Below are 20920 nucleotides of genomic sequence, written 5' to 3'. Positions count from 1 at the left end.
CTTGTTCGTTAGCACATATTTTTACCCACCGTTACTAAATTAGGAAGCCAGAGGGAGCAAATGGAGTGTGGCTGCCAAGGCAGAAGAAGAAGGGTCTGATCAGGCCTGCGTTTGCTGAGGGCCCATGCCAACCCTACGAGCTTCATTAAGAGCCACTTGGGTTTCAGAAATAGAAGCTCAACAGGGACCGGGGCCAAACAGAGCCCTGAACGGCCAGCCAAAAACTCACGGGACAAACAAACAAATAAACTGGTTGTCTCATGGCCTGCCAGAATCAACCGGCAGCAGCCATCCCAAGGAGCCATAAGAAGTTATCTTAGGCAGTCTTGCACACAAAATGTGCCCTGCCCCGAGTTTAAAAGTGGTGACAGTAAACATACTCCCAGCCCGATACAGAATAAATTAACCTAGAAAGCTCTCTCCAGAGACCAATTTCTCAAAGCAGCCACAGAGACGTTACTTCTTGTTTATTTGGCAAGGATTTTGGGAGCTGATGTAAGAAAGGATATTTTCACAAGGAAATGTACATTTCCTCTTCTTGCTAAATTGGCACATATAGCATTTAGGTCTATGAAAGTACAGAACGATGTGGAACAAGTATTCCTTATCTGTATTTTTTAGACAATATTTTCTTTCAATCCTGAAAAGCTTTCCATTTCTTCATCCTCATCTATAGTTCAGATCTATACTTAATTACTAAATTGTATATGCACATTATAAAATGAATGAACATTGTGCAGCACTGAAATAAATCATAAACTCCTTGAAGTAATTAAAAGAGGGGAAAGCATGTTGCCATGTAGAAGATTTAATCGGTTTCATTTGAAGCGGATTTGGATAAAATACTTTTTTTTGGTGTAGATTCAGGAAACCACAGCCAATTAGAAAGCACTGTAGGAAAATGTGCCGTTTTACTAAAGGTTACAAAACTTCTTCTTGACGCTTCCAGGTTCATTGTTTACCATTTTGAGTGACACCTCTAAACCGGGTGCACTTCAATAACTTCAGTCCAATTAGCACCCACCCATTAAAACTAATGAGCTATTAGCAGCTAACGCTGTACAACCGGTCATTGTTACAGTCATCTATGGTTTTGATTCTCCGACAATGTTGCATGTTTTTCTTCTATTCGTGATGATGCTTTGGATTTGGCATCATAACATTTTTTACAAGAAAAATTACATTGAGGCTTTATTATTTTGTAGACGGCTGGCATGAGTAGGTGACAACAGGAAGGTCTGAGAAAACATAAACTAAATGGTCTGATGAGCACGGAGGACACAGTTTGGATAACACTGAAGAAGAAAAAATAACAGCGGCCCTGGGGTTTTCATATTGCCAGTTGAAACACTTTGAAGTGTGCCCTAAGGAGAGGCCAACATCCCAGCCATCACTTCTTAAAAGAGCAAAACAATATTATAATCCCTCAAAATGATAAACTCCCTTGAGCACAACATTAAAAACTACAGTATATCTGGGACTGGGGCTCTTGTATTACTCTACTGACATCTTGTGGACATATAAGAATACTACAATTCATATGTTCAAAACGGGAAGAGTTCTCACGTGAATTTGAACAATACCAGGAAAAAGCCTGACTTAATGAGGTTTCTACCTTGTTTTAAATACTTTAGATTTCATGGCGTTTCAGTAATGAAAGTCAACCAGCTTGGGGGCCCTGGGGCCATATTAAGATGATAAGCCACTGTTAACCCACCATTAACCCCCTCCTCTGTGTATTATGAACTGTTGATTCTATGCAGGAGTACTACCTGGCCCCAGGTAGCTTATTGTGTATTAACTTGATTAGCACACATTAATTAAGGAATTTGCAACATATACCAACAAAACCTTAAAATGAAGCTTTTGAAACTAGATTTTTACACAGTGGCCCCTTTAAAGACAGGACCTAAACATCAGGCAGTAAAGCCCTGCCATAAGGCCCTCATCATGCCATTTGTTGTGCTTCACTGCTGCAAAGTCAATTAAAGCGTTAATTGTACTTTTTAAGAACATCGTGGCTCTTGAATGCACCCCACTTTCTTCTTTACGCAGCGTAAATGTACGTTACCTTATGGAAAGGCATTTCTGCAGATGGAAACTCTTCCGCAACAATATCTCAGTCCACAACAGTGTCTAAGAGACTAGCTCCTGTAGGTGAAATACTTCGAGTCACATTTCACGTACCATAAACTAAGGTACGGTAGTATTTTCGGTAAAACAGACAGAAAGCGTCGCTGACTGTGGGCACGTAAATTACGCTCCGCGTACGCTAGATAGAGTAGCAGGCGAAGAGTAACCACAACAAAAACGGAGAGAACACAAAGTCATTGATTGTCAGAGATTGTTAGAATGGCTGATGTTCACTCAAAGACCAGAACACGAGCCAGTTCCTCCGAGTGTACGGCCGAGTGAGTGATTTCTTCTTTCTAACATTCAGTTTAATCCACTGACCAGTGAAGGTAGATGTTGATGGTACTAACCCACTGAACAGAAGATGAAGACAAACATAGTATTATAACTGTATTAACTGTGTCCCGATCTGTATCTTATCTTTGTAGGTTTTCAGGAGCTTCACAGATATAAAAAATAAGTGTTTTCCTCAAATACATCCACCTTTTCAAAAATGCACTGACCTACCTTGTTTGATCGAACTTGTAGATCCCCTGAAAGCATGGGAAGCACCAGCAGAGGCGTGAATGCATCTCCTCCATGTTACTCAGTGTTGAGTTCCCCTCAGACAGGATATGCTCAGAGGGAATTTATTATGATGGCACCTGAAGAAAAGCTCAAATACTTTGACCACCGAGCTCAGGCCCGTGAGGACAACAAAGAGGTGGGTACAGTCACAAATTCATTTTGGAGGTATTTGTGCAGATGCATATTCATGAAGATGAATGCACTAATAAGGCTGCAATTAATAACTAGAAAATGCGTTTGCTGCAGAAAATGCGTTGGAATGCTGAACGCTGTAATGAATCGCAAAACAATTGCTGAAAATACAGAAATGGGAGACTACCTGTCTGAAAAATGTTGAAGGCTAAAAGCATTAAACTGAACTGCTGAAAATGTAAAAAAAATTACATTTACAAAATTACAAAATAAAAAAAATATGAATCAACATTTTGTAAAAAAATTGTAAAAAAAATGTAAACAAATGTAAACAATTAAAAAATAAAAAACTTCGAATATTTAAGAAATTGAATTGAATCAACTTAAATTTATAAAATTAAATAGTTCAACTTAAAAAAAAAATTGAATCAACTTAAAAAATTGAAAAAGTTTTCTAGTTTATTGATTTTTTTCAATAAAATATCAGTGAATAGTAAAAAAAAAAATGTCCATCATAATTTCCATTAGACAAAAAATATTTCTCCAGGTAGCTTGTTTTGTCTGACCAACATGCCAAAACACAAATATATTCAGTTCATAATGATATAAGAAAAGTAAATCCTCAAAACTCAAGAAGCTGGAACCGGTGATTGCTGTCTATTTCTACAAACAATCAATTGATAATCAAATTTATAGGCAATTCGTTTTCCGTTGGTCGACTAATCAATAAATTGACTTATCGTTTCAGCTGTAAACACACTCAAATTAACCCGTCTTCAAACATACAGTTTTCACTAAGGTCGACACCCCGGCAGGTAAATGATTGACATTAGTTTCTAAATGCTAATCTAAGCTCTAAAGTGTAACACAGATGTGTTATTGATATGGGTTTTGATACATGGCACAGTGGGTTAATCAAGAGAAGTGATCCTGAAAGTTATTTACTGTGTCTGCTCAGTTTGATGGCTGCATTCAGGACCTGGTGCGTTGTGCGGCTCTGTGTAGGCTGGTATATGGGGACGGACATCTGAAACTGGCCCAGGCCCATGCCAGACTGGCTAAAGCATATCTCCAGTTCAAAGGTACTGTTATAAAGATAATACTGTGAGCACATTGTAAAACTGCATATTATGAAATGCAGGAACCTGTTGTTACTAAACTAAAAAGTTTCAGACAATTTTATTAAAAACTGACACACACTTTAGCCTAGTATGATAAATCCATGTAGCTGTAGTATGTGTTATAGAGATTAAGCTTCTATTTGTAATTGTACATGTAGTTTTACTTTGCTCTTTGCTTCAGTATGGCCCAGCTAAAATGAAAGGATTGTTAATGTTAAGATGCGGTTTACACACAATCATGGTTCTTTGTTCCCTGAGGCTGGGGACTGCAGGCCCAGGAGCACTCAGCTCTGGCCAGAGAGCTGCTGCCTTTCTGCTCCTCCATCTCCTCCTGCAGAGGTGAAAAGCTCGAGGTTCTTATGTGTCTCCTGAACGTACACCTCACCCAGGGAGGCGCTTCACTGCTTACAGCCAAATATCCTTGCCATGATATGTTTTACAGTAATGCATGCGATTTTAATAGAAGTATTTACTCAAATAACCAAGCTGAAAAGTTCCTTGACTCTTCTCTACTCTTGAGGAGGCAGAATCCTCTTTTCTGGAAGCAGAACAAGTTCTTGAGGAGCTTCATCAACTCAGTGGCATCAACCAGGAAGAGAAGATGAAGACTGAGCTGGAAATCTCCGCTGGTCTATCCAGGTTCAGTTGGGGAAACATTATTCAAGAAATGTCTTAGTAGCAGCACACAGCAGATCTGTTGTCAAAATAAGGCTTTAATGCAGCATTTGTAGCCTATAAATACCTGAGCCAACCTTGGTGCTTTTGCCAATTAAAAGGTGACAAGGCAGGTCTTTCCAGAGTACAGCATGGAGGGCATTACGTTTGTTTTGAAGTTGTTAACGGATTTGTTTTTCTCAAACCCTTTTAATTTCAAATGCAGTGCCTTACATTTAAGTTTGGCCACAAGATGGTGACATATTCACGTCAATTGGCATGAAATCAACCTTTCACAACTTGGTTATGCTATTAAAAATACCAGTATCCTATGTTCTCTTACAACAACTTAAAAAAATCAGGATTTTCCCCTGTTGTTGTCCAATCAGCAGTCAGCGTGGGTGTGTTGTAATGATGCTTACAGACCTGCTGGGTTTCATTCGGCACAGATGGAAGAGAGGTATTTTTCCTCTCATTATTGATCTGTGTCTACCATTTTACAATATGCATTTGTAACCTGGTGGTGGTATTGACAACAGTGGTCCCAAGTGCAGTATTACATGCTCAGGAAAAGATTAAAGACTAAGTGGATCATGGTGGAGACACCAAGCACAGACATCACACCTAGGAGAGTCTGTTAAAGGAACTGTGTGGCCCGGCAACATAAAAATAGCAGCTACTTGTCATAGTTTAGATTACTGTGGGTGAAGTTAGCAGCATAACCGGTAAATAAAGTATAGTCTTACCTGGGTTGAGATCAGCCCGCTAATGTCTAAAAGCAAAAACAACAACAAAAAATACAGGCCGGTCTCCCTCAAAGCATTTGACAACCTCACAAAGTTTAAATTGAATATCTTAGTTTTAGTTCGAAAAAACGTATAAAGGAGTATGCAAGCAAAGACAGTAGTAGGGTGGCAGTATATTAACAGGGGACCCCATCTTGCAGCCGAGCTTATGTATGACCCATTGTTTTGAAAATCCTGTTGCTAGGTAAATTGAAACAATAATAGCGAGCCTTGTCAGTGGCTGAGGTTAGCTACACCGATAGGAATTTGTAAATAATGCCATCTTGGTCTGTTTCAGAGAGTCAGAGTTTGTTGACATGACGTGTGTAATTGAAAAAATGTGCAGACTCTGGCTGGTGTGTAAGCTTGCTAAATCTCTTTTGTTATGCGATGACTACGGATTTGGCGTGCTTCTAAAGCTCTGTCAGTGAACACTGTTGTGATGGAGGGTAATGTTCCCACCAAAGCCCGCAACAATAAAGTACGCTCAGCTCTCCATTAGATCCCGGTCCAAACATTCTGCTCGGCTCTAGATTCACACTCAAGGTGTGCACTGCTGATCAGCCAGATGGGATATTTATTGTTAGGTTTAAATCTGTGTGTTCTCATATTCTCAGACTTGGCCATGGCTGCTAAGATCATTTATTTTCTTCACTTCTTTATAACAGCTGCCGTAAATCTACATCTTAGTCAACAGATTTTATTTAACGAAACATTTTTAGAATGATTAATTATTTCAGAATGATAAATTAATTGAAAATCTTCCATATCCTCTCCACCCTTAATTATCATATTCAACATATCGATTGAATTGCACTCTGTGTTCACCAACTTTGTGCTGTTGTTGTAATCAGATGCCCTGTCCCCCTTTCCTTGTGTATATGTACAGTATGCTGTTGACTTGATCCACAGTCACAGTATAAACACACAGCATAGCTACTGTGGCAGGGATTTAGTTGTAAATGGCCATGACATCACTACCCAAGACTGATCAGGTGGTTCAGTGTTTTTCTCCATAGTGTTTTACCGACATCTTCCTGAGGCACTCAATAAAAAGCCTCATCGATCAGAATGCCATCAGTTTAAAGCACCACGCAGATTTGCCGGAGAAGGCTGTTATGTTTCTGTCCCTCTGTTTTCACTTATAGGCTTGGCCTACTGTGTCATTTTCCGAACTCTGGAAATGCTTACAAAAGAGGGCTGTGTGGCTCGCATTTGGCAACACATCTACAAATCCTTAATTATATTAATTCCCTGCCCTGTGGACTCTTGGTATATTTCAGTGGGATGTGGCATATTTACCGTCCTGCCTGGAAGTGCGTAGGGATGCAGAGTGAATGAGAGGATAGAGCGGTATTGTCTCTGTTTGTCCATGCAGGCAGAATGGCAGGACTCGAGACATGCTGGAATGTAGCTCTGCTTCAGCCATCGCTGCCGCCCTAAAAGGACCTGAAGTGAATTGTTGTTCCGATAACACATACTCTGCTCAGTGTGGATGTGGGAGACTGTGAGAAGGGGTTTCCTGTGACAACAATGTACAGCCAGAGGTTGTATAGCAGTGAGTGGCGCGTCCTCTGAGAAAGGCCACCCCCTTGACTGGAGAGCTGAATTAAATTTAGAGTCCATTAGATGGTTTCAAGCTGTTAGCAGAGAAGCCTGATGGGATCCAGAGTCCTTGCTGTGGTTATTGCAGCCATCGTCTCATCCTCTCTCCCCCACGCACCCACCCTGTTGCTCTGTAGAGGCCCAAGCAACCCAATAGTACAGTACGAAAGGAAGTGACCGTCTTTTAAAAGAGCAAAGACACTTGGTAGCAACAACACATCTGGAGATGGGTGACAAATTGAGTTTTATTGTAGTTGATGTGACGTTGTTGCAGTGTAACCTTCAGTCCCAGAGGAGACAGTTAAGAGACTAGTGAAAGGATGCAACCCAAACCATTTAAAAAGGGCAATGTGCAAGCGCTCCCTAATATAGTCTGCAGGCCTCAACTGCAGCCATTAGTCAAAAGCCTTCACCACTCTGCAGGATCTGGGTTTGGCTAGAGACCAAGCAGTTACTTCTGTAATGTAGAACAGGCTCATGGTAATGAAGTAACAGGCTTATGGGTATATACTGTACTCAAGTGATGCTCTAAATACAGAATGTTATTAGATATCATTTTTTACTTATAACATCTTTAATGGTTATAGAGTATTAATCAAGTACACTTTGGCAGAGCAAATGTTTTTCAACACAGGGATGCAGACAATCTACTTGAAGGGTACACTTTGTAACCATTACTGTTACTGCTGCCTCCTATAGTGGGCTGACCTGGACTCCTCTTAATTCTTGTCTTTCCGTCTCTGACAGTCTCTCCATTGATATGTCCTTTCTGCTCTATAGGATCTATAGGAGACAGAACAGACCAGAGGAGGCCTTAAACCAGTGTGAGAAGTCCCTGCAGCGGCTGAAGGACTGTGGCGAGCCAGAGAAGACGTGCTCGGTCTATCGGGACATGGCCGCCATCGAACAGGACAAAGGTCATTTGGACCGAGCCATAGAGCATCTCACCAAGGCAAGGGGCACGTCACTCACACAGCACAACACGCTGTATACACACACGAGGGCTTCTTGAGATGGTGCCAGGCTTTGTTGTTAGGTAACGTTCCCACAGCTCTTATTTGGTGATATGTGATCTGCCTTATTTCACGTGGGTGTTTCTGCTAGGCCCATGCCATTGCTATGAGTCACAGCCCAGAGGAGCTAGAGGGGGCTCAGATCTCCCACAGCCTGGCCCTCGTCCTTTCTGCTGCTGCAGAGCCACATCACAATGGTGAGTTTATTCTCAGGCACAGCCTAGGCCTGTGCGAGATGCATCAAAGGGTTAATTAGGATTTTTCTATATGTGAAATTCTATAAGATGGCGTTATGGAAACCAGACTAGTCTCATTGAAGACATGTTGAGGTTCAGTCATGTCAGTATGATTCACCCATGTCAACTGTCTCAATACAAATGTATGCTTCATGGTGGCTTTGTAAAACATCACATCTGGAAACGAACTATATCTCAAAATCATATTGCCGTTTATATTATACACGTTAACCTGCATATTTTGTGTGTTTTTCCCATGCTGGTGTAGAATCTGCAGGCTGCTACTTTGAGGAGAGTCTCAGTGCATATAAAAACTCTGCAGGTTCACAGGATCCAGCCTTTCTCGTGGCCCAGGATGATTTCTGCCGTTTCCTCCTCCTCAGTGGCCAGCAAGAGGTTACAAACACACACACACACACTTACAGACAATGCCACTACAGTCATTTCCTCCAGGCAAAGAGTCTCATATTTTTGCTCATGTAATTTTGAAACCCAAAGCAGATTTTCAGACTTTTTGTTTAGAGAGCTGCACCATGGAAACACCCTCAGAGTTTGTGATTGTCAGGGCATTTTATTTCACCTGCTTAACGGGATGTGGCTCCCACCACTGATGGAGAGAGATGACTTATCTGTTTTCAATGTAACGTTTCAGAGATGTGTGGAGATCCAGAAAGCTTCTCTCGCCACAAAGAGATCTACCTTTGGTGACCTGAGTGCTGAGGTAGCAGACACCCTTCAGCTTCTAGGAAGCGTGGAGATGAGTGAGGGCAGACTGACGCCGGCCCACAGGACCATGAGAAAGGTATCACAAGTTACAGAACACAAACAGCACAACTAATGTTCGTCTTGGCTACAACTTGTAAAAGCATATTAGAAATGATGGAGATGACATTGTCCCTGTCAATGTGCTGCACTTGGGAGGGTTTATTAAAAGGGCAGGAGTCAGCGGGTGTGTCCATCTACACCAGTGAGAGGCCAGTTCAAAATAAACACACAAAGAGTCCCTGTCAGATTGAGGTGAGCTATTTCAACCCGCCTCCCTAAAGATCAGAGTCGCATGCTAATCTTGGAAGGGTGCAGTGTGCAGAGTGTAAAATATCACACACGGTGACTTTGTGTTTCCTCAGTCTGGATGGAGCCCGACAGATGGACAACAACAGTTTGCTAACTACTGTCAATTAAAGGGACACTGACCCCAATTAGTGAGGCATGCCATTATGTCCTTTGAAACAAAAGTGACGTTCTTAGTCTTTCAGCACACATGCAGTGATAGAACAGCAGCCTTTTAGTTCATTTGACCATGTTCCTCTTCTGCTACTGTTTTACTTTATTCCTTATGGAATGTGTTTTTGTTCACATAGAGTATGACTGCACACGTTTGGCCGTATCAGCTCAGTTCTGCAGCCCATCACACATACTAAAATACACCAGTAAATGGGGGTTTCTTCATACAAGTAATAACATGCCTGTAAGTAAAGGAGCCCGGTTGCTATGTTGTTTTGTTATGACATTTAAGAGCGGAGAGGGTACCACTGACAGAGTGCATCAGGGCTCACTCTCTCCACACCACGTCCAACTAACCTTTCTGAAGTACCCTGACACTGAGCCTGCAGGACATCTTTTTTCCTGTCATCCTGACACCATCTGCACAATTACTGAATAACTTTTGTTTTTCCAAAGGAAACCTGACTCATACAAAAGATACAGAACTTCAGATATACTAAAAAAAACATGGAGAACAATGGCGCACACACACAGCCATACACTTGACATTTCCCCCTTCCTCTGTAGTGCTGCTGAGAAAAAGGCCTTCCATTACATCAACCTTAGCAACAGTGGAAACATCCAGGAGGCCAAATGGATCTGTTCCAGATTACAGTGTGTTTTACTTTCCCTTGCGAGGAGGGAAACGTTTGGCTCACTCTTTCCCTACTTTTAACAAAGTTCTCTTCACATCTTGTTATTCATGACGATTGCAGAATTGGCAGCCTTTTATCGTGTCTGTTGCGCAACTGTATGCTCACACTGTGTTATCAAATACATGTGTTTATGGTTAAAAGTTGTCTGGATTATGTTAAAATTAGGCAATATTTTCTCATGTCATAGAGCGAAGCCATTTGCTCATTCCTCTCATTTGATAGGACCAAGCTAACTGTAGGGGGGGAAATGGCTCAGGCCGCATCTTACATCTCTGATTTCTGGGCTGTTGATTTGGAGTCCTCGTAATAAATCTAGTGTGTCGGGTCTCCCTTGTTGACCCGACACTCCCGAGTGGTTAGCACAGGTGTTCTCTAAACCTTGGGCTGCAACAGAGGTTATTTTGGGATGTTTAGTGCCTTCACATGCTGCTAGGAAGTGTTTATTCCCCTCTGAGTATGAGTTGCACCTCTCGTCTTCCACTGACCACTCACTCTGCTGTCATTATGTTTTATTTTTAATATTATTTTCTATTTTAGTGCCTGGAGATCCAGAGTTTGTTGTACGGTCCTCGGCACAAGAAGACGAAAGCTACACAGAAAGCGGTGGACATGCTGGCGCGGTAATTCTGCTGAACTATAATGAAACTGTACTTTATATTATATTAAGACATTTTATTCTCCTGGTGATGAATTCTCAATCAACTAGTTGTATTTTACAGTAATAAAATGATTTGAAAAATAACAAACGAGTGCATGTTTCAGTAATGCGACCATGTAATGTATGTTTTGTAGGGCACCAGAGGTGGCTGAGAGACAACACAGGCAAGGGAGAAGGAAAACAAAACGTCACACACTTCCAGCTGAACCCTGCAGTGGCAATGATGGAAACTCAATGTCGGACTCTTGAAATGTTCTTTTTTTTTTATTTTGCCGGTACAATAATCTTGCAAGTTTTGACCAATAATTGCTGGCATTCATTTTTGAATGCCAGTAACAGTCTGTTAGATAATGCACTGCTGAAAATCATCTTCATTTGCACTAATTATGTCCACTGGCATTTGTACATGATCTTGTGTCATTTTGTACATCAGGTAACATAAGTCAGCTTTAAAGAAATACTCGTACTCAGAAAACTTACCAACAATGTGTTTTAATTGTCGTTTTAAGATATTAATCAATTTCCAAAGAAGGGCTGGATTTGTTTTTCACAAAAGCACAATACCATGTGTTCAACAAAAAACATGTTAATAAAAGCAATGACGTTGGCCTATCCATGGTGACCAATATTTATTGAACCTTTGACTCATTACAAAGTATTTATACTTTCTGGATGTTGCACATTATCTAGATTACACTCTGTACATACATATACAGTAAAGTAAGATTTGTTATTAAGCCACAATTGAAATGCATTGATGTAATAGGGTTTTTGTTTAAATTACTGCAGTTTGCAGATGAGAACGTATGGAAACATGCTGTATCTGGGCACTTAAATGAAACGTCTTTATTTTAGGTTTAACTTAGTAGATTTCTAACAGTTAACACATTTATAAAAGCATGACATGAATGTTCCAACATTACATTTCTGCACATTTCTTAAACGTGAAAGTGCCAAGTAAATACATTACTCGATGGTTACACATTGTACATGTTGCAACCACTTAGACTAAATGTGCAAGACATGTAACCACCCTGTAAGCATAGTGGACCATTTCTGCCTCTGCAACTAGTGCACAACACAACAAACCCTAATGGACAGTCAACACCACTAAGCTGATGATCCAAAATTAGTCACGGTCATGGACACCATGTTCCAGTAAAGGTGAATGCTTCCAGCCAACACTGTGATAACAGCAACAGGGCATCTAGACAAGACATACTGTACATCAAAACCAGGTGTCATTTATATATTTCACTGAATCCTTTCAGTTCCTTAAGATTCCACTACTGCTGTTCACTCTTTCATCTCACTATTGGCTTTTGTAATTGAAAAGCCTTGTTTGATGTTCTAAATGGTATAATTCACCATTTTCAATTATGTTCAAAATCTAAATTTTACTCGTCGGAAGAAATTAGAAATGTGTGGTATGGACACATACCCTTTACAGATACATATTTTACAAACACGTTTCACATCGATTACATTGATAACCCGGTTATTTAAAAACCACTTTAAGTGCCACATTTACTGCACTACACTTTGATTTCAGTATTTTAAACTTTCTTAAGACAAATTACCATCTTTTTTTCCCCATCCCGACTATACTGTCCTCAGCTACAAGCTTCACTATATGCTGCTGCTGCTACAGGACACAGTAAATGCTAAAGCTATGTATATTTGGCAGCAGTGCCCAAGTCAAAAGAAAAATGAAAGCCCCGATCTTGAACAGTGCACAGCACATCATGACTCCAACTGTCATATGTTGGCTTGTAACACGTGATGTGATGATTAAAAATAGAGAAATCTAGAGAGAATAAACAAACCTCTTAAGATAAACTGCAAGCTGTAAAAAGGTTACACACATTCCGGCGCAATCCTAACATAAAATATCCCATTTTTAGTTTGCACTCTGTTCTAATAGCAGTGCTGCCACAATTAATACCACAACAAAGTGTTAATCTGGTTATTTTAACTGAATAACTCAATTTAGCTTGCCTCATGTTAGGTACGCCAAGTTGTAGGTGACACACTTTAAGTAGGTTCAGCAGAAGAGTGCACCAAAATCAATTAGATATACAATGTTTTACTGCTGACAGCATTAGTAGTGTCTGAAAACCGTGTGTGTGTGTGTGCGTGTGTGTGTGTGTGGACTGCTGCGTTAGAACAACTTTTGTAATGTGAAACTTTAACAAGTAACCTTGGCAAGCACTTGGCCGTGAAAATATTTCGGACCGAATTATTTTTTAATCAGCTGTTGGACTGTCAAGGTAAACCGTTGCAATTCTTTTCTCTTGAGAAATCTTAACTGGGGTTTCCAAGGTGTGAGGCTGCAGCTCTAGCTGTGAGGGCTCAGCATGGCTGCCATGTACGTCCATCTGAAAGGTGAAGGACTTCTCTGATGGCCCCAGTTGTATCTGCCTCTCAGTGATTTCAGATGCAGACCCTTCTTTGGTGAAGCCTTCAAACTCTTCACCTTGCACAACATCCTCTTCTTTGGAGACTCTGAAGCTGTATCCTCCTCCTGCCCCGCCCTGGAAGGCTTTCTCAGAGGATCTGAGCGCTGCCATGATCTGCTCTTCAGATAGATCATCTCCTGCCTCCAGCAGCCCTGAGTCTTCCAGACTTTGAGACGTGTTCAGCTCTGCAACTATAGTCATGGTGCCGTTGTCACTCGACTGCTGCACTTTTGTGACATTGAAAGCCTGTGAACCATCACTATTCACTTTTGTGAGGAAGGCCAACTCCTCCCTCAGTGGACCCGACACTGAGCCTTGGAGCTTCTCTAAAGCTCCCTTTAGTTGCTCTTTGGGCTCCAAAGAGTCCTCTCTCAGGAACTCGAGCATCGACTCCTGCACTACAGGGGAGACGCAAACCTCCTCTTCAATGATGCACTCTGGGAAACTCTCCTTGACGAACGAGTGATCACCTGACTTGTACTCTTCACTTTCCTCCACAATCACCCCTTTCGAGAGAAGACCTTCATCTTGATAATACCGCTCATCTGACAGGTCATCGACGATACCATAATGGCCATATGAGGTGATGCCACCACCCTCCTCGGTTTCAGAAAGATGATCATCTGGTGTGGAGACGAAATACTCGTCAGGCCCTTGGTCATGGGAGAAATATGAAGATTCACTCTCTCTAGAAACCTCTTGGACTTGTACAGATCCACCCTTGCGATGGTCTGTATCTGTCATGGAGGTTTTCATGGCATCACCATCACTCCTCTGAACTTGAGCACCATGAGGGATATTTTCTAGCTCCTCGATTTGGTAATGTGTTGAGGACGGCTCGTAAAAAACAGATCTGGATTTCCGCTCAAGCTCAAACTCTTCATCAATGTAAGACTCCATCGGTTCCTCGATGATTTCCACATTGACAGACTTATTTTCCAGGTTCTCGCTTACCTGGAGGTCACTTAGCAGGTTCTTGATCATGCTTCCTGTTGCTGTGTACTTGATGTCTTCCAGTGACATCTTCTTAACCCCATGGCTCAGTAGTTCTTCCAGTGCAGGGTCCTCAAAATCCAGCTCTTCCTCCATTTTGGACTCCAACACGATCTGCGTCTTAGTCGTTCCATCCTCTTCCTCAGTTTTCTCCACATGATACCTTACCTTTGAATCCCCCGAGGAGCAAACCATAGCTTCCGAACCTGCTGGTCTCATCGCTTTCTGGAAGATCTCCTCTAGAGACACAGAATCGAATATCTTTTTCTCACTTGTGCCCATCGTAGGCTCTGTTTTTCCTTCATCTTTGAACTCCCCAACGTAAAGATTATCTTTCTCTTGTTCATCTGACACTTGCCTTTTGCTCTCTGTCTCAGTTTTCCTGCTCAGTCTCATCATTGGTGGTGACACCACTTTCACTGATCTGGTCTCAGTAGCGGATGACTTGATGGGACTGACTTGGTTCTCTACCCAAGAGGCCTGTTTGATTTTCACAGTTTTCTCCTCTGCTGCTGTTTTCTGAACATGTTGTCTGGTTTGGTATTCACTCTGGCCTGTTTGTTTATCTTTGGCGGTGGTGGCAGCAGGGGCAGAGGTGGCAGCCCGAGCTTTGGTGAATGAGATCATGTCCCTTCTGGATGCAGGACTCTGATGCCGATCTCTGGCTGCGACTGAAATAGGAATGATCCTAGAGGGACTTATGGACCCAGAGGGAGGCACAGGGGATCTTCTCAGGTGTGAAGTCGGCGGCGTGTACCTGATATCCATATGTTGTCTGGTGGTTAAGGTGGAAGCTCTTGGAGTGTAGGGCTTGGCAGGCATCCTTATATCTGAGACAGATAATTAATAATTAGGTAGATACTTAAATGAATAGTTCGACATTTTGGGAAATGAGCTTATTAGCTTTCTTGGCAAGAGATGGAAACATCGTATCGATCTTCTCATCTGACTATCTGCTAAATATCAAACTGTGAAACTAGTTTTACAATTTACACTTCATGTTACAACAATGAATGATTTAAAATACAGTACCTATTATTCTTTCTCTTTGATGTTGGGTCACCCTCCTATGAGCATCTTGCAGATCCACTCTCTCACCTTCCAGGAGAGCCCTGAACAAACGAGAGACAAGACAAAATATATTTCAAGACTATTATAAAATCACTGGTTATTTTCCTATTTCAACAATAATTTTTTTTACCATATATAGAAAAGAAAAGATCAAAGACAAATACCTCACTAGACGGTGTACATCATTCAGCTCTGCCATGTCAACCCCTTCAAACTCAACGCAACAGGCTTACAAGACGGTATGAACCCATCACCAGGCCATATAAGGTAGTAATCATTTAAAACTTAACATAAAAAGCCTCTGTCATGTAGGCTAATAAAGAATTAGCTTTAGCGGCTCACCTTTCCTTGGCCATGCTTCAACAAACACAAAACAGAAAAACAGCGTGCCTCAAAAAGGAACAACCTCTCCGGAGATTGCCTTCCCAAAGACTGACCTAAAAATAATTGTTTCAACACAGGGCAGTCCACACTTCCCTAAGAATCCCAAAGCAAAAGCTGACTTGTGACACACACAAAAACACATGCCGCTGCCACGTCTCTGCGAAAATATTCTGTCTATTCCAAAAATTCAAAACACACCAGATGTGCCAGCGGAGAATCTACCACATCGAGACAAATGGTCTTCTCAAGAACTTCCTCGGAATTGGCTTAATACAAATTTAAAAAAAATGATCTCTGAAAAACTTCAACTGTTTAAAAGTAAAATGATGTGATATGAGGTAAGAAGTTATGTTACAAGGACTCCTTAAAAAAACTGGAGTGTACCTGCAAACATGAAAATACAGAATGTTTATTAACTGCTTTATAAATACCTTTCAGTAAAAATAGTCTGTTAGTATGTGACCCTGTGTGATCTGGCTATGTTAGGAGCATGAAGACATGCCAGACATACCAACAGGAAGGAAGCAGCAGATTGCTTCTGTGTTTACTGAAATCACTAATTAAGCAAAGAGTAGATTTAGGCAGTGGGGGGAGGCAGGTTCGTCCAGTAATCTCTTCTCAAAGCATTAAAATATCGCTGAAAAGAGAGGATGTACCTATTTAAGCTAACTTTTTTCATTCATGAAAAGCTTTTTACTGAAAGCCAGAGTGTACTGGCTGTACTTTCAAACACGTTTTCATTACAACTCGTAACATAGCGACACTTACCTAGGTTTAAGCAACAAAACCGCTGAGTTAGGCTAAGGAAAATATCATGGTTGTGCTGAAATTAACTACGGAAACTTAATAAAAAGGTAACACAAGTATGGAAAACATCACAAAAATCACTTCTAAATACCAGTCTCAAACACCAGTCTCCTGGTTTGTTTGACCCATCCACCTCCACTTTCTTCCACCCTGTGTGGTTTCTTTCAGTCTTTATACTACGTCATCACGCTCCCGTGGCATTTTCTCTGAGCGTTTTAAAAGAATGTGTTTTGATTGGACAACGGACAAACTAAATAAGCTCATCACCTGTAGGAAGCCACCTCCATGCCCAGATCCATCTTCACCTGGAGAAGGTGCTGATGTTCTCGCATCTTTTCTGCAATAGCGTCAGCCATCATATTCCTCTCGTGCTCCAGCTGCTCGATAATCATCTGGAGGGACGAAAGAAAAAGAAAAACAATACGTTTTTACTCTGCGCACAGTTAGTTTCAAATAGACACAGCACAAGCTTGTGGTCTGTCCATTGGGTATGTATATTTTTTTCCCCCTGCTATTTAACTGAAAATACTGTAATAACTCCGATGCCTTGTTAACAACCCAAGTGTGTGACCACATGTTATCGTACTGCAGCCTACAGTTTTGTTCACTTTGTAAATCTGTGTTTTCTCTGTTTTGAGTCCCCGAATAGTATTTGTGTTTACTACTAATGCAGAAACTGGCTGAACACTTCTAGTCAAAATCAAGTCTGATCCCACTAACAGACTGCACTTATCATTTGGACCACTTAATGACTTAATCCAGTGACTGCGTCTGTAAATTTGTGCGCGAGCCTTTTTCAATAACATGTGATATACTTAAACAGACGTCATTCTCACTTATATTTTACCACAGGGGTTTACCGTAACTGTGTGAAATGTGTTTGTTGTTCCAATATTAAAGACATCCCTACTGCGCATTCATTTGTAGTTGACTGACCTGCTAAGGGCTCCATCTGTAGGAGGCTAATAAGGATTTGTCAGTCTGACAGCTAATTGGTTTAAGTGGCTGGTGTAATCTAACAGCTACAGTACTGGGGAGGTAGAACGTCGTTATAGCTGATCAAGCTACTCAATCCTTTTATACGGAGGTCAAATGTGGCACACAAACTTGTCGGGCACCACCTCATGTTGGTAATGTCGTTATGTATTGAGGGTGGGGAGAGTTGCATTAATTTCAGAACCAACATCTACTGCATGTGTGTAATTTTAGAAAGGGCTGAAGCCACAGTCCTTACGGAGAGAAATTTCCGCCTAGATTGTGAAGGACTATTGTTTCTCCTTAACAATCAGCCCCCAAGAGCTGCAGCTGCATAAGTACCTAAGCAAAGTGGGTGTGGCAGGGACAAGAGGGAGCAGCCTCCCCCTCCTTCGTGGCTCAGTGTGATAAAGGGAAGATTATTCTGCCTGTATATTTTGAAAATTGTATCATATTTATTATATGCATGTTGGGACTTCTTAAAATACAAATACATCCCCTAAACTCTGGCTTCACTTCAGTCCCTCTGAAATATAAATCTGAGCTGTCCTACTCTTGTTAGCTTATATTGGACTTTTCCTCACCTGATATTCACTGAAGTCCACCCGGAATTTCTCCTGCATGTGCATCAGTTGTTCTTCAAGACGGGATTGAATCTGACCTTGTTTTTCCGCCTCCGTGCGTAATTTGCCCAACTCCGAGGCAGACAGCGTCTTCTCCCTCTGCAGATCACTCAGCCTCGCCTGGTCGCTTTTAACCGACTGCTCCATATCTTCCACCTTCAGCTGGTACATTTCATAGGTCTCAATCCACCTGTCGGACAGACCGCGGGCATACTCCTGCACCTCCTCCATGGAGGCCACCGGAGGCCCGCGATAAGTTTGCGTAATGATGGGTACCACCCGGGACTCCACCTGACGCCGCAGACGATCCTTGTCTTGTCTGTGCACATCCTCCATGCATTTATACTCGTTCTCCAGTTGAAATAAACGCTGCTGGAGTTCACCGTTGGCCTTGTGAGCGTGCTGAAGCTCCTTCTCGTAGCCTTTCAGCTCGCCACTGATGTCCCTGCACACCCCGGTCTGCTCGCTGCACAGAGACTGGACCATCTGCAACTCCCGCCATAGCTTCTCCCTCTCCATCTCGGCCTGGGACTTCTCAAACGACAGCAGACCCACCATTCTCCTCAGCTCCCGCATCTCACCCTTGTACTTCGGCTCCCATTCCGCCGTCTTCCCCTGTCTAAGTTTATTTATTTCAGTAATAAGATGTGCATTTTCCTGCTCCAGCTGCTTCGTTCTGGAAAGATACTGGACGAGTCTGCTGTTGAGCTCCTGCAGCTGCTGTTTGTCGCTCTCAAAAGTTCTTTTGAAAGGCAACATTGTGGCATCTAATTAGAAAAAGAGAGTTAAAAAAAAAAGCCTAATACTCTAGCAGACAGGTTGTCCCGGTGTCATTTGCGTGTGCGTATGCGGGGACGACTGTGATGCAATTTGCGATCAGTGCCCTTTGACAAGTGCAGCAGGGGGAGGAGGAGGAGGGCGGGTCCTGCCTCACAGGATCGCCCCAAGCGCGTCAGTGTCCCTGGCAGATGTTATGTTGCGTTTAAGGGCTGTCTGAAATATTAACCCTCTAATCTCAAAACAACAGACTAAAACAAAGGATGTGGTGAATACAACTGTGCGATTGGAACTAAAAAAAAATAAAAAAGTAAGCTTGATGCTAAAAATATGTCACGTAGTAAAATAAAATGAAGAGATGGGGAAACGGAAAAAGGACACGGGTCTAAACGATTGTTTTGGAGGCTATAGTTTCTCTTTACTGACGTTTAATATAAAAATGTTTTATACGTATTTTTGCCTAATGTATTCATGTTTTGTCTCTGCATTTTGCTACAGTGTAGCGAATAAAAAAAGAATGCAAATACAAGAACACATCAAGGGTGTTTTAGTAATTGTAGCCTAATAATTAATCATAAAACGTATCAAGTAAATATGAGTAAATGCACTTTTTTTTAAATGACTTGAAAAAGAAACGTCGGTTCAGTCTTATTAGCAGGTTTATTAAATTAACTTGTTTTAGACCTGTGTATTGGATGTCAGAATTCACCTGAATACATCACCTTCACATGGACTTCTCATCTTTTAAATGCCGGGGAACAGCTCCACTAAGCGGACAAAAACAGAGCTGCGGGAGCTAAAATAAGCCGTGTTGTTTTTCAGTCTGCTGATATGAAGTGCGTAACAACTATCTTTCCTTACTGACTGTGTCGTTGTTACTGCGTCATGAATGGAAAATAAATCGTGGTGGTTACAGGTAAAGTAGTAAGTTTTAAATACACGAACTCTTCAAACCGGCGCTCATTTAACTCCCGTCTATTAGGCTTTGGACCTTTTCGACAGTTCTTATTGAACACCAGCTGGAAAGCAGCCCAGGTAATGTCTGTAAAAACAAAATAACTAGCCAACCCATTATTGTTACATGTCTAATATGTCTTTATTCAAGGGCTTGCAGTTGGTCGGATTGGGAGAGCAGACTGATGTTTCCATCAAGGAGGTGCCAGTGAGTTATGTTAAGACTCTGCAAATCATTGCTGAGATTTGGCAAACTCTTCACCCAAAGGTAAAAATATAGCCTTCATGTCAAGACCCGGGCCATTTGATTCAAAGAGCAGAAACCAACTAATTAAATGTGAAACTATTAATTATTTGGGTTTAAAAAAAAACTATTATTTATTTTGTTCAAATAAATCAAAGTTGGTAAAATCCCCAAATTCCCAGAAAAACTACAGGGGTGATGACCTCAGCATCCTGAATGGTATCTACAGCCCTGGTGGGGATACTAACTGTTGAAATGCAGAATTACAGGTGAATATCTCACATTACCCTCTGTGTTGGTGTGGTCCCAGTTTGCAGTACATCTGGGCGTAGCCAGAGGTTCCAGTGTCGTCTTTTTGGAGCAAACAGGGAAGAACAGTGGATACAGAGACAAAGATGTATGCGGCTTCTGTCCTGACAGTCACTGCTGTGTGGAAGGAGGACCAGAGAAACTGGACTCAGCTGTTAACATGAGAGCTGTCGCCAAAGGGTTCCAACAAGCAGGGACGGATGTCGTTTATTCCAGAGATGCTGGCAGGTAGGCGTCTGCTCCTGCACAGTTATGACAGACACTCAGCAATATGAGATAATGCTTTCCGCCCTCCTCTCAGGTACCTGTGTGATTTTGCTGATTACTGCTCACTGTACCACGGTCAGAGGAGAGCAGCCCTCATCCACGTGCCCTCATCTGGCAGCCTGACCTCAGCTGACAGACTGGTACCTCTGCTGCAGAGCCTCATTCACACCATGCTGGACCAGCTGGAGGACCCTTTAGAATCAGCATGAAGAGAGGATGACAGCGAGACTTCCT

The 20920-nt window shown here is 41.8% G+C and overlaps 3 protein-coding genes across 3 annotated transcripts; 2 read left to right on the top strand and 1 right to left on the bottom strand.

Annotated features, from left to right (window-relative positions):
- The first annotated feature begins 863 nt into the window (after positions 1-863).
- Positions 864-11437, top strand: ttc23 (tetratricopeptide repeat domain 23). The gene is made up of 10 exons (XM_076089036.1): positions 864-2836; positions 3791-3914; positions 4212-4368; positions 4467-4592; positions 7778-7949; positions 8102-8207; positions 8515-8642; positions 8899-9048; positions 10703-10785; positions 10958-11437. Exons 1-10 carry the CDS (start codon positions 2675-2677, stop codon positions 11070-11072), a joined length of 1323 nt encoding a protein of 440 aa, XP_075945151.1. The 5' UTR covers positions 864-2674; the 3' UTR covers positions 11073-11437.
- Positions 11300-20528, bottom strand: synm (synemin, intermediate filament protein). Its single transcript, XM_076089035.1, has 5 exons — positions 20398-20528; positions 18097-18902; positions 16805-16929; positions 15308-15387; positions 11300-15105 (listed from the first exon to the last, which is right to left on the bottom strand). The coding sequence occupies exons 2-5, from the start codon at positions 18892-18894 to the stop codon at positions 13070-13072; spliced, it is 3039 nt and encodes a 1012-aa protein (XP_075945150.1). The 5' UTR covers positions 18895-18902; positions 20398-20528; the 3' UTR covers positions 11300-13069.
- Positions 19828-20899, top strand: pgpep1l (pyroglutamyl-peptidase I like). Its single transcript, XM_076089037.1, has 3 exons — positions 19828-20134; positions 20421-20647; positions 20721-20899. Exons 1-3 carry the CDS (start codon positions 19994-19996, stop codon positions 20893-20895), a joined length of 543 nt encoding a protein of 180 aa, XP_075945152.1. The 5' UTR covers positions 19828-19993; the 3' UTR covers positions 20896-20899.
- The last annotated feature ends 21 nt before the right edge of the window (positions 20900-20920 follow it).

Source organism: Anarhichas minor, unplaced genomic scaffold, assembly GCF_050575085.1.
Source record: "Anarhichas minor isolate MPS153535 unplaced genomic scaffold, ASM5057508v1 ptg000011l, whole genome shotgun sequence".
In the NCBI taxonomy this organism is placed as follows: Eukaryota; Metazoa; Chordata; class Actinopteri; order Perciformes; family Anarhichadidae; genus Anarhichas; species Anarhichas minor.
Note: the sequence above shows the minus strand (reverse complement) of the source record. Positions and strands in the feature narration are given on the sequence as shown.